Source organism: Lygodium microphyllum, chromosome 9, assembly GCF_053477565.2.
Source record: "Lygodium microphyllum isolate KBCC chromosome 9, Lygodium_microphyllum_v1.1.10, whole genome shotgun sequence".
NCBI lineage: Eukaryota > Viridiplantae > Streptophyta > Polypodiopsida > Schizaeales > Lygodiaceae > Lygodium > Lygodium microphyllum.
Genome location: NC_141143.1, coordinates 7,384,270 through 7,398,987, shown reverse-complemented (window position 1 = coordinate 7,398,987; position 14,718 = coordinate 7,384,270). Strand labels below are relative to the sequence as shown.

The window sequence follows — 14,718 nt, the reverse complement described above, 5'->3', positions numbered from 1 at the left end:
AAGTAACGTAGTGACAAGCATTACTAAGGTAATGCTTCAAGGTTATGACATAAGGATAATTTTGATAGCTTTTTATAAAACATTGAGGAGCTTCAAATCATAATCATGATGGGAACTTGGCTTAGAAACCCTACTTCTTTCTTTATTATTTTACCTTTGATACAATTTGCACTTTTGAGGCAAAAAGAAGTGAGAAAGAAAGGTTGACTATATAGTGCTTGTTGTGTAGGGAGTAGTCTCATGTTGGCCACTAAAACGTCATTAAGCTAGCAAGTATCTATCCAACCAAATTAGGAAAGGTACTTGGCTTATTGAGTCCACCTATCCATAGGCGATCACTTATCGGGAGCAAGGCCTTCCACTTTCATTAATGGATTTTGTTTTGATCATCTAGTTAATCAAGATATTTTACCACACTGTTTAACATATAAAAGAAGCTTCCCTTTAGTTACACAATGTTTATTGACACAATCTTTAGCATATGACAAATACTTCAAAAAGAAATACTTATATCAATTCATAAAATGTGTACAAACCATCACTTCTACAAGAGTGATATAAAATGCATATCCCATAAGAGAATATAATTGTCCCACCTAGGATAGAACCTTTCAAACACACAAGGTAGGTTATGTGATCACACTCCTTTTATTGACATAGGAAAATCAATTGGCTGAAAGTCTCTCTAAGCTTCTATGAGCCTCCACAATTGTTCTATATAACAAGGGCAATTACTGCTTGGACTTTTCCTTTGGTGATTTTAAAAAATCAAACTCCTAACTCTTATAAGAGCATAGGACCCTAGCCTAGTGTAAGTGAGTTTTTCAAGCATCACATAAGATGCCAAGGTGTCTTACTATAAGGATCCCAATGTCCTAAACCACCATAATTATTTTTTCTTTGGACCATTAAAAGCACATATTCCTAGAAAGAAAAAATCACTCTAAAGTTCTTTCAATCATTTTTAGGATTTTATTTATTCAATTCTAGACCAATATAATTTATGAAGCCAAAATAACACTTCTTTTATGTGCCTTTTTTTTCATTGTGTTAAATTTATCAAATCCTACTATCATGGATATGATCATCCATAGATTTTTGAGTAACTTTTAACAAAGCAAAATTTACCCATATTTGATTATCTTTGTTAGGCCATTCATCATTATGTGGAATAACCACATCTTCCAGATGCCTTGCTTGAGTTGCACTTCATTGAGATGAGCTTGAGCTTCTATGATGGGCTCGTCCTTGATGAGGCTGGTATCTAAACTAGGGTTTGTTGTTGCTTAGAGTAGCTGAGTATGGGTATAGCAATGCTCACAAATTTTTCAAAGTTAATGCTGAGTTATTTTGGCTCTATATCACTTCTTGGTCTTAGTTCACACAAATAGGGGCTAGAGTAAGTGGCTAGGAATTAAGAGAAAATATAAAAAAAACTTATAGAAGATGTAACACTTGATGCTTGTTGATATGAGACTCAAACATCAGTAGAGAGGGAGCCATGCTACTAAGATACTTAAGGAGATTCCACACAACTTCAACTACCTCGTTACGAATGGTTGAATAGTTGAAAATTCTCTCATTCTCGGGCTCAAGCACTCCAAGGGTTTGAACTCAATAAAGATTGAAATCCATTGTTTTCTTCTTAAAGGGAAATATTTATATAGATATTTGAGACAGAGGGTGAGAGAGGGGTGAAGATAGATCCCATCATGCTTTTTTCCTTTCTATCCATTTTTCTTATTATATTTTGAGTTTAGCTTCGTTGAGTGTACCTTCTCCCAGAAAAGCCAGCTACTTTTAGTCCCTCTATTATCTCAAAATCTAAATTTGAATCTCTTTTTATATTCTAACTTTTTTTCATTATCCTATTATTTTGTTGTAGTAGTGAAAGCACTTTTTTCTCCTTCTTTCTTGCAAGTAAGACCTAATGCACTCCCTTTAGATTAATATGTTGTAAAATTGTAGTCATTTTTCATCTTTTGATTTTATGGGTTAAATTTGATTCATTACACTTGCAATAATAATGTGTAAATATGCAGATATGCCAAGAATTCATGTCCCATCATTGGAAACATTTATTCAAATCTTTTACACATTGACTTACTTACTTTTAAGCCTACATTGTATTGTCGATATGAGCCATGTAATTGTTATATTACACATACTTATTTAAAAAATATTCTTTTGCAAGGGAAGGGGCTAAAATTAAAATCTCAAGCCACATAGCATGTTGGAATTCAATCTTACCTTTTGGGCCTGCAACTTAGCCTTCAATGTTTGAAAGAAAAGGATTTTATAGCAATATTTGAATATCTTAATAGCCCGCTTATCTAAAGAGAAATATTTTTAAATTCAAAATACACTTGTCTTTTCAAAAATGCACCTAGCCTTCTACCAAACCATACAACACACAATACCTAACCCCATTGGTCCACCTCAAATCTAATGTGGTTAAAAAGATGAGTAAGTATTAAGCTAAATGGCCCTTTTGGAGTCCACAACTTCTCAAATAGTCTAATGAAGGATGTGACTTCAATTTTAAAATCCAAAGTTAACCTAGATCCCTCAAGGTTGACACATTTTTGGATACAACATCCCGATCGTCCCTAATGCTACACCTGTAAGACAAAGACCATATGCAATTAATCTCAAGTATGCAAATGTTGATAAAGAAGAGATTAAACAACTCTTTTGTCATGAGGCTTTTCTTCTAGGGTTTTAGTCTAGTTTCTCCCTTAGATTTAAGAAATTAGGCTTTTAAGTATAAAAGGAAGGAATAAAGGAGCATTGTGCACACCTTATGTACATCATTTTTTACTCTCAAGCTTGCAGATTTATCTTAGACCATGCCATGAGGGTGCATCCTCATGTCCACCTAGCATGAGGGTGAGTATTCGTGCCATTTTCTATTGTATAGCTCTTTCTTGGGTTTAGTATGACTACATTGTGCCATGAGTATCATGTTAATATGAGATATTGCTATAGCATGGCTATGGCTTCCTGGTCATTTCTTGTTCTTTATATTTGTCTTTAATATTAAGTTTCAACTTTAGGTGCTCTCCATTAAATACCATATTAGAGTCGAATTTGGAAATCTTCCAAGTTCCACTTTCAAATAAGAAGTAAAGATTTCACCAAGTGGTTTAATCTTAACCCCATATTTGAGAGAGGGACTTGGAGGGATTGCTATATAGTATGTAGGAAAAATCTCACCTTCAAGTAAGGGGATAAGATTTGACCATGTGTCCAAATATTAATCACATTAGGAAATCCCAAACTTTATGAAAATTCCCAAATTGTTGAATATGTAGTTATTATGGCAGTCTAACTTCAAATGGCAGCCCATTGGACCTTCTTTTGAGCTCCATTTCTTTGATTTGACCATTCTTGATCAATAAATCTCAAATTCATAGTGGGGGCAACCATGAAGGTTTCTTAAAAGCTCAAAGATTCCTCAGTTCACATTTGGTTCAAATAATTATTGTATTGCAAGAATTGATTGAAAATGTATCAAGATTGCAAGTAGTGAAGACTCTTGCTTCAAGGTTTGTTACCTAGGCTTGAAATTGGAAAAACTTTCAATTGAGCCCTCTTGCTATTATTGAGGCATTCATATTCAATTAGGAGCATTGGACAATCAAGATTGAGGAGTTTACGGAGCATTAATTGGTATTGATTAATGAATGCAGGCATTCTTATATTCAAGCATCAATAAATCATGAAGTATGTGGTAGTTCTTATGCATTTCTCTTTAATCTCTATAATATCCTCTTGTTGAGCAATCTCCCTTGCTATTAGAGATTTGAAGTCCTCACAAAGCCATCTTCTCTTGAACATTGGATGCTCATTGAGCAACACCTAGACTCTATTGTAGCAAGAATTCCTTAGGTTTCAATCTTTTTTACTTACAAATTCATTGTCATGGGATTATATTTTACGTAACCTTGAAAACATGCAAATGGAGTTTACTTGAAATGTAAAAAAACTTATCCTTAATGGAATTGAAAGGAAACGAGTGGAAATATTAACCATCCTAAGAAAGCAGAAGAAGGAAATCAATGCTATGCCTTGAATATTTACTTTTCTTTTTTCCAAGGTGGATGAAAATAAGCAACTTTTTTCTTCAAAAGGCATGGATCCATATCTGTGTAAACTCTTGAACGAGTATTCAATATATGGATAATCGTTCTAAAAGCACAATGTACTAGCAATAGAGCCTCTAAGGTTGCAATTGGTACTAATCTATGTCTTAGATGTAACCTTGAATCCGAGACACTTCCTCACCTTTTGATTTATTGCAAAGCTAACAAGAAGATTTTTAAGTTTGTATTGCAAGTGTTAAGCCTTCCATATCACCCCTCTAACTGCAAAGAAATCATTTTGAGAGAAATCTACAAAGTACCTTTAGATCTTTGGAACTTGCTAAGTGGCTTCTACCTTTTGATGATGAAAACCTTATTTAAATGAGATTGCTAATCCTACTTTTGGTGGTTCTAAGTTTGAAGTTTTGTGGGAGTTCAAAATGGACAAATACAACGTCAATAAGGAGCACCTCAAACAGGTTGAATAGAAAACAAGTAATAATGGAGCTGTAAAAGGCACTCTCAACATAGATATGACTAGTATTTTGATGGACATGTAGCTTAGCCTTAATCTCACAAAACTATGTTGGCAACTTTTAGACAATTCAAGAGGCCTAAAAGACTAGAATATGGTTTTTCTTGTTAACAAACTGCAGAATATGGTGTATTTTGTTACTATAAAAAGGAAGTAATGTAATTACAAGCATTACTAAGCTTTTCGTAAAAACATCGAGGAGCGTCAAGTGAAAATCACAATGGGATCTTGGATTGGAAATGGTACTTCCCACATTTTTCTTTTACTTTCAATATAAATTGCAGTTTCCAACGTCTCACGCAAAAAAAAAAAAAAAAAAAGAAAAGATGGTTAGGACAGGTTGACTATCGTTGCAGAGGTGCAGCGGTCGCAGAGAGGTTGATGGGGGCTGGGAGCCTCTCTGATGCGACGTCGTGGACCATGTTGCCCAACAGGGAACAACGAACGAACTAACAAAACGAATAGCCATGCTAAATTGGAGCAGGAGAAACTGTTAATTCAGAAGGCTCGCATCCCAGTTTTGCAATAATCATCAATATTACAAGCATTGTGATCAACAACAGGAGATCAGCGCAAAATGTTCTGGTGCACAGAGTTCAATCAGCACTCTCGGAGACGTTCATCTTCAGATTAAGGTTGTACATTCGGCCTAATTGGACGATGACGACGACGAGGACTGAGAATATATTTTGACGGCAGGTTGTCAGAAGAAGTCAAACCGGGGGGTGCCACTGGACATGCTGTAGGCGGGGGCGGTGGGGCGCAAGCGGGGGTCATAGGAACCGGGGCCAGGGCAAATCTCGCGGCCTTTGTCGTCGTAGCGCATGCCCATGGAGAACTTGGGAGGGGTGTAGTGGATGGCGTTGATGTCGAGGGAGTAGGCGGCGGGGCCAGGGGTGCCGCCCTTCCGCATGGACACAAAGCGGCGGGGGATGCTGAAGGCGGGCCCGTGGGAACCCTCCTTAGGGCTGTAGGCGCCGGGGCCGGGCCCCACGGGGGCGTGGGAGGCGGGGGTCTTGCCCGCGATGGAGAAGGCCGGGCTGCCCGGCTTGCCCTCCCGGTAGTAGCTGCCCGGGCCGGGGGTGGAGTCCGTCAGCGACGTGGTCTTGCGCCCGCCGATAGTGTAGGCCGGGCCCGGCTCCGTCCGCGAGCTTGTGAGCGGGGTGTACGTCCCGGGCCCGGGGCCGGACTCCTCCACGCTAGCCTTCCGCCTGGAGCTCATCGAGTAGGCCGGGTCCTTGTGATGCGTGAGCGTGGTCCCCAGCTCCAGCTGGTACGCCCCCGGCCCGGGCGTCGTCGTGCTGGTGAGGAGACCGTTGGATCGCCCCGGCATAGTGTACGCGGGGCCGTGCGATGAGATCCGGGGCTGGTACTGGCCCGGCCCGGGGCTGGCGTCCCGGGAGAGGCGGGCGTGGCGGGTGGCCATGGTGTAGGCCGGGCTGCCAGGGCGGCTGAGGAGCGGAGTGTAGGCGCCCGGCCCGGGGGACTTGGGCGTCGTCGGGGCGCTGCGCTTTCCCGGCATGGAGTGGGCGGGCCCGCCCTCGACGCGGGGCAGGGTGTAGGCGCCCGGCCCGGGGCCGAAGGCGTGGTGGGCGTCGGAGCGGCGGCGGCCGGCGAGGGTGAAGGCGGGCTCGCGGTGGTGCGTGACGTCCGCCGGCCCCACGTTGTAGGCGCCCGGGCCCGGGATGAGCTTCCGCTCCTGGTCCAGCACGCTGGGGTGCTTGCCCGGGATGGTGTACGCCGGCCCCGCGAACGTGCCCTTGTAGTTGTACGTCCCCGGCCCCGGCTGGCCCTCTGACCCCGTCAGCAGGTGCGTCTTGGGCGCCATCGTGTACGACGGAGACGACGGCGTGATCGGGCGCACATCCTGGTTGTAGGCCCCCGGCCCTGGCGTCCGCTGGCGTCGCATATTCTTTCCCCTAATATTGACTCGCCCAATCAATCAGCTAATTCCTTCCCAGCAGCCACCACCTTAATCCTTATTATTGGCCTGCTTTCCTGCACCACACGCTTTACCCATAGCTCCTCTTCCACCAATCCATGGCTGCCGCTTGCTGACCCCGCTGCATCTGTCCAGGCCTATCCTCATCATCCTCATTTGCCGTCCATTACTTCACGTATCCATCCGGATACGCATGCAACAATTTCTACGCTCGGTTCTTTACTTCTGCTGTTCTGCTTCTTGTGAGCATACCGGGATGATTCTATGCAGGCGGTGCAGCAAAGTTAGAGAATTATGGGGGTGGGTTGGTTTGGCTGATTGAGTCTGGAAGGAAAGAACGTCGTCCGAATCTCCTTTGCATATTGGGCTCGTAGCGGGTACGTTCCAGAGAGATTAAAAGACACAAGCCTTCCTTTTGCAGCCGCCCAGATCACATCGTCGAATTCCATGTCAATTGACATTAATCCTATTGTAGATCTACCGATCCGCTAAATTTACCAAAACCTTCTTTCTAACCATTGGCATAACACATATACGTACAAGCATCTACACAGTATGAAGATATATCATATTGGCACCATACGCACACCTATACAAACACGTTTGTATTAAAAAATTCGCTAGATCGAGACTCATATATCCAACAAATATGTAAGTGGAGACTAGTATATCCAAAAGATCTATAGAGTAACATACCCTTACGCAGATGTGCATGTCCATGGATGCATGCACACATAAGCATGTACAATAATATGCAAGTGGACATGTGTCCAATTATTTACTACACCACATTGTACTAGTTGTGCAGTTATTCTCACATCTAAGTTGGTTGGGCATAGCTAATTGGTTCTATCTTTGCTCCAACTTCATCACCATCCATCTCAACATCAAACATCGCCTCAAGTTACATACTTCCATATTACACATTTAGACCTCTAACGTGGGTGGTAATTATTTATAAGGCCCTTGAATGTACCATAGGAGGAGGGAATATTGGATAGGTATCGAGATGTATTATAAATTATGGTTTTCTATTTCCCTCCATCTCTCCTTTCGTCTCCCTATATCTCTCTCCCCCTCTCTCTCTCTCTATTTTTTCTTTACCTCCATCTCTATATCTCTATCCCCCTCCCTCTCTATTTCTTTCTCCTCCGACCTCTCTCTCTCTCTCTCTCTCTCTCTGTTTTTCTATTTTTCTCCATCTCTCTTTCTCTTTCTCTCTCTTTCCCTCTATCTCTATATTTGTCTCTCCCTTCCTCTCTTCTCCTTTCACTCTCCTCCCTCTCCTTTCCTCACCTTCGTTTCTCTCTCCTCCCTCCATCTCTCTTTATTCTCTCTCCCTTCCTTCTTTCTCCCTCACCTTCCCTCCCTCTCCCTCTATCCATTTTTCTCTTCATGTCCCTCTCTCTATTTTTCATGAGCTCCCCCCTTCTCTCTTCCTCTCTATTTTACATGAAGCCCCCTCTCTGGGACTCTTTCTTTCTTTCTCTCCTTCTCTCCCTTTATTATTCTCTCTATTTCTCTCTCTCCTTTCCTCCCCCTCCCTAAATTCATCTCTCCAGAAACAAAAATAGAGAGAGAAAATAAGAAACTTAAAATATTTCTCATCACTTAGAGAAGACAAATGAGAGTTTTTTAAATTGAAAGATTGGTATGATGCAAATCTCATATAATGTGATTGAAGATTAATTTGAGTAAGTGAAAATTTTGGAGAAATTATAGCAACAAAAGTAATAAAATCATGGGTTTCTTTGGAAACGAAAAGGGTTTTTTCACATGGTAATGTTTAATACTCCATTATTTGAATTTCTTTAACTCTCAAAATTTTATAGTTTCTAAAGCTTCGTAGTGCTTATCTTGCAAGAGAATGATGAAACGCATGTATTTTCTTATTGAGTACACATTTGGATTAGAAAGATATAGTTTGCTACCCGTAATCTTGTATTTTCTCTAGTAATACTTGCAATCCTATAGTAGCAACCCTGCAATAGCTCTTGGAACTTTAATAGTATTCTATCATACAAGAGTATATATTGAGATGTATGCTATTTTATGCTAGTATAAAGATCCAAATGTAGTTACAATTACCCGCACTCATGCAATCCTTGCAGCGATAGTTCCTATAGTGAGTCCACTCTTAAAAATAAGTAAACCCATAAATTTGAAAGTCTGAGCCATTAATATCATGGTTTCCTCAATTTATATTAACTTAAGTGATGATTCATGAAGTTTGTCCACAACTTCTACCATACGATTCCTCGGCCCATAGAGCATAGAGTAGCAATCAAACACTAAGCATCTTGCTTTGCGATTTTAAAGATGAATGGAGTTTCTAGGAAGTCTTTCATTGTGATCACAACTTCTTAACCTCTTGGAAATGATTGCATTTCCTTCTCAATGTATAAAACAAGTGGTAATATAACCAATTCTCACCCCTGTGAGAGTTTCAAGGAAGTCTTTCATTGTGGTCACAACTTCTTAACCTCTTGAAAATGATTGCATTTCCTTCTCAATGCATAAAACAAGTGGTAATATAACTAAACTTCACCCCTCGAGGGAGGTGGTTACTAATAAATATGTAAATCTATCACTTGAATTCTAAAGAAGGGCTTTTGAAAACCCTTTTTTAAAGGCCTTTTTTGCATACAAAAGGATATCATTGAATGTGGATACTCACAAGTTGAACAAGGGTGGGTTCTATTCGTGAGAAATTTGCAAGTGAGGGATATATGAGGGAACATATTGTAGTAGGCCACCAAAGCTTAAACTCTTTTATTGCTTTATAAGAAGCTAAATTATAGGAGGTACACATAGTCTCAGTCCTACATGGATTGCTTTAGGTTGTCCTTCATAGTCACACACACACTCACTATTTTTTTCTCCTTGCCACATATCCCCACATCTCTCATGCCCCTTTCTTTATGTTCTCCTAGGTCACGCCAAGAATGTAGACCCACTACCTAACTTCTCCATTCTTGTTGGCACCTCCTAACCATTTCACCTATTCTTGTTGGCACCTCCTAATTGTTTCATCTCCCCCAGGGGTATGATATTCCACTCCATTCTTTTCTTCCCCCTTGGCATATTCTACTTGCATATCTCTAGCTCAGTCTTTTTGTGACTGGTGTGTTGTGTTATTGCAAGTGTTGTGGTCTCCTTGGTCAGGTAGGATTTGGTGGTCTTCTTTATCGACGTTCTCTTGAGTTGGTCAATGGTGCAGATTGCTTTGGTCTTCTATGTTCCTAAGGTTCTCAATTTGTTGGGGAATTTATATTTTTGTCTCATGGTGACCATCTCTTGTTGATGATGTGTTGGCATGAGCGCTCTTCTCACTTTGTCTGTATTTTTTTATCTCTTCTTCATAATTGTGCAAGGTCCTATCTATCTATGCATTAATGCCTCACTGAGACCCTTCTTTTGTATGGGAAAGTAGATGCTCACTCTCTATTGTTCTTGGTATTTTGTTTGCCTTCTACTTTGATCATAATACTTATTCTACTTCTTTTGGGCTAGGTGTAAATTATGTAATAGTGCATGTTCAATCATTGGCAAGTTTTGTTGTAGGTATTGGAATCACTGGGTGGCATCTTCTTTGATGGCATCAATTCTATTTGTTAGGTGGAAATATGGAACCTCCTACCATGTAAATCTTTGAATGGGTTGAGTCTTGAACTATTGTGGTATATGCATAGATGACATAAGTTAGGATTTTGATCCCAATTCCTATTATTAGGCCGTACATACATTATGTGCATTTGTTTCATTGTTTCATTGATTTGCATCGTTAAACAATTGGTTTGCAGGTGATACAAGGATGTAAACTTTATCTTGATGCCTAGTTTATTTGTCAGGATGTTGATCACATCTCGTGTGAACTATTTATCCCAATCTGATAGTATTGCCTTTGGGCATGTATGTCGATATATGAAATCCATTAAAATATTGCTATTGAATCTCTTTGGTGTCTAGAATGGCCTTTGCCTCACACCAAAACATAGTTTAATATGTATTCTATCATTATGATTATGTATCTATTTTCTTATTTTGCATTAGGAGAGATTTGGACTCACTTTTGGGCCTTTTAAGCTATTTGTGATTCTAGGGATTATTATCAGAAGTGGATGCAACGATTGAAGTGTGTGGAAAATTGTTGTAATAGATTGTTGTACACAAGAGACAAAGAAAAAAGAAAGAGAAACACCACAAAAGAAAAGAACACTACACAAGGAACTTAGAAGCAAAGAGATATTTGAGAAATGGAATCCATATACCAAGATATGAGACAGCACAAAACCGATGTGAGTCACCCGTTGTGAAGGCATTGCCACCTGCTCCTCTCCCTCCCCCAGAACCAATCTGGTGATGAATGATCAATGAATGTGGATGAGAAGCTTGAATAAATTGTCAAAAATAATTCCATAAATCATGTCAAGTCGACTAGCATTTAATGTTGGTCAGCCAAAAATAAATGCTAAAATGACCATAATAAAATGCTAGAAAATTGCCTAAATAATTAGGATAATATCTTGGTTCCCTAGCCCACACTGACATGCACACACTCAGCCATGAAACACACATATTTACTAACACCCTCTCTCAGATCATGGGTGATCTAATACAATACAATATATACAATGAGAATGTCCCATCACAATACATACAACAAGGACCACTAGAGTAAAACCATGGATATCCAAGGAGTGGGTGCGTAAGTCACGATGAAGGTGCCTTGGGGAGAACCTGATGTAGATGTTGATCGTATTAGCTCCTGAAAATAGAGAAGAATCATAAACAGCTCTCAATATCTATCAACAATGTCTTGCATGAGCATACAAGACCATCTGGTCAAAACTGCCTCTGAACATATGTGACCTTGGATTCCCTGCCTTTGGTCAAACCGCCAAAGTGTCCCCTCATGTGAGCTTAGACTAGGAGCCAATCCTACTCTCTATCAAATAAATATCTCATCTTGAACCTGGATAATATCAACCACAACTCCAAGACTTGAACCTGCCAGTTTTCAGGTAGTGCATCAGAGAAACCCCTCTCTGGAACTTGTGCACCTATAGACCTGTATAAATGTGGTTTACCTACCCCATCTCACTACTCTTTCACACTTCCTCTCTAGCACTAGAGAGTTGTAAGGGATGACCCCATTACTTGTACTAGCAGCCTGGAAGGGAGGCCCCTGCAACCATTGCTGAGGTCACATTGATGGAGCCTAAACCAAGACCTGGAGAAGAGGAAGACTCGTCGATAGAGTTAGCACTCGTCATCAACATCTACACTTGCTCCTATCAAAAAGCCGCTAATGTCTTTCAGTCCTTTCGGAGGTGTCCCTTCTTGCCATAATAATAGCACTGAGAATCCTTCAGCCGTATTGCACCCCTCTCTGAATCTTGAACATCTGAAGTACTACTAGGAGATAGCATCCTCACAAAAACTTTAAGCTGAACACAACAAGTCTCCAACATAACACTTGTAGATAAGTAAATAATATTTGCATATTGACCATCAAAGAGGAGATGCTGAAGGAGCCATGATGAGGGAGATATATAGAAGATAAAGAAAGACAAGGGATCTTTAGGGAGAAAAGTATGCCAAAAATGTAGACTCACAAGGATTGCACGAGTTCCAAGTAGTAAAGAACGCAAATAGAGAAAATATCAAGAGTAACCATAGTGTAGTGATGAGAGCACAACAAGTAGGTGCACAAGAACCCTCTCTAAAGCTCAGTAGTATACACTACACAATGAGAAGATAGACCAAAAAGAATGAGAATCAACCTGAAAATATTGTTGCCCAGTCTTGTACGTAGTTAATAGCCAAAACATAGGTGCTAATCAATAAAACGGAGGCAACATAAACCAAAACGCAAATTTGGAGGGGTCAAGAATATATCCCCAGCCTTGAAACATGCCCAAAAAGCTAAAAATAAAAATGGCAGTCTACAAATGTTGAGGAGACTAGTCGAAAATGATTAGAATATGGTCATCCAAGCTTTAAATCAGTCGTAGTAGTCAAAACATGTCCAATCAACATATAAAAAGTTAAAACTCAAACTTGAAACAGTGTAAAACAACAGTAGGAACAATGATTCTGTAAACTAATACCATGTCAAAAGTGGATGCAGTGATGGAAGCATATGGAAAACTGATATACTAGGTTGTTGTACACAAGAGACAAAGAAAAGAGAGAAAAACACTCCAAAAGAAAAGAAAAATGCACAAGGAACCCAAAAGTAAAGAGATACTCAAGAAATGGAATCCATATACCAAGATATGAGACAGTACTACAGAGCCAATGTGAGTCATCAACTATAAAGGCATTGGCACCTGCTCCTCTCCCTCCACCCAAACTAGTTAGGTGATAAATGATCAATGAATGTAGAGGAGAAGCTTGAATAAATGAGAAAAAATAATGCCATAAATAATGTTAGATCGGCCAGTATTTAATGTTATTCTGTCAACAATAAATACTAAAATGACCATCATAAAATGCTAGGAAAAATGCCTAAATAATCAATATAATATTGTGGTTCCCTAGCCCATTGGCATGCAAAGACTCAGCAAAAATTGACATATCTACTAACAAATATTACATAAGAACAACGAGGGTGAGGCTACCATGTCATGGAACTTTTGAGGTTATTTTTTTGTCAGGAGGCCATAACTTGAGCATATAAACTTCAAATCTATCAAAGGTTGGTGCATTAGACTCCTCTCATCAAGACTTTTTCGATGATATATTCTATGATTCACTTTTGTCATACAATGGACATGGTTATTCATGGGTCCCCTTTTTTTAATGGAACAATGACATGGCAATTCTTACAATGTCCAAAAGTGATTCTAAAACTCCCCTAATGACACTAGAAATGGCTTTGTGATGTTCTGGGCCTAAACCAAATCAAAAGATTTTGGCACTTTTATTGGGATTAAATGTCCTATTCAGGCTTTTGATATTTTTGTTACCTGACAAACGGAGTGTTTCTCAAGTTTTTGATTTATTTTCTTCCTATAGCCAACAATATTTGATCCATAGATTTTCTAGGACCTTCTATACTCTGGAATGCCTAAACAATGGATGTTCATGGTGGTAGGCTATCTATTGCGCTTGGGGTGCTTCAAGCATATACAATCTTGGCTATTTTTCATTCTGCACAAAGTAAAACTTATTATTTTTCATTATGAAATGCTTGAGATGCTAGTCATCCATGTTTTGTCTCATTTCATCAACGATGGTTGCTAATTTTTTTATCTTCTTCTTTTGTGATTGAGGTATGATCTCTGTATTGGTTTCTACTTGCAAGGAACTCTAAATATATGGAGTCTATGAGGACCATATTTACTCATCCTTTGTGCTCTTGCAGTGCTTCAACCATATACAATCTTGGCTATTTTTCATTTTGCACAAAGTAAAACTTATTATTTTTCATTAGGGAATTCTTGAGATGCTAGTCATCCATGTTTTGTCTCATTTCATCAACGATGGTTGCTAAATTTTTTATCTTCTTCTTCTGTGATTGAGATATGATCTCTGCATTGGTTTCTACTTGCAAGGAACTCTAAATATATGGATTCTATGAGGACCATATTTACTGATCCTTTGTGCTCTTGCAGTGCTTCAAGCATATACAATCTTGGATATTTTTAATTATGCACAAAGTAAAACCTATTATTTTTCATTATGAAATGCTTGAGATGTCTTGAGATGACAAGCTTAACACATGCGGACATTAATGATGGACCGCTTGGTTAGATGGGTCTACACATCTACACTTAGCATGTCGGTGGTCATTATGACTCTCACATGGCCACTGACTCATTACTTATTATATTCAGGTTATTACACCTATTTACAGTTGGCATAGTTATAGCGCCAGTCGACTAGTGTAGTCAGTTATGCATTGTTTGACTTAGTAGGCTACTTTTCTTTATGTTGTATCTTATCTATACTTTGTGTACATTGTAAAGTGTGTGGAAGAAGAAGAAGAAACCAGCAAGAAAACGTTTTTGGCCTCCATCTCTCTTCTTGTCTCTTGAGTGAGCTTCTCCTTGTGCATTCTGTGTGTGTTCGACGCAGCATCTTGAGCAAGTCTCCCCACCACACGATTCTTGACATGGTATCAGAGCCGCACCACTGAGAGAGGCTGA

General features: G+C 39.7%; 1 protein-coding gene across 1 annotated transcript; it reads right to left on the bottom strand.

Moving 5' to 3' along the window:
- Window positions 1-5,013: 5,013 nt before the first annotated feature.
- On the bottom strand, window positions 5,014-6,943 carry LOC148030789 (uncharacterized). Its single transcript, XM_087685620.1, has one exon. It carries the CDS (start codon window positions 6,527-6,529, stop codon window positions 5,324-5,326), a length of 1,206 nt encoding a protein of 401 aa, XP_087541746.1. The 5' UTR covers window positions 6,530-6,943; the 3' UTR covers window positions 5,014-5,323.
- Window positions 6,944-14,718: the final 7,775 nt, after the last annotated feature.

What these genes read in the sequence shown, in the direction of transcription:
- LOC148030789 (XM_087685620.1), bottom strand. Translation starts at nt 6,529, where the DNA reads ATGCGACGCCAGCGGACGCCAGGGCCGGGGGCCTACAACCAGGATGTG.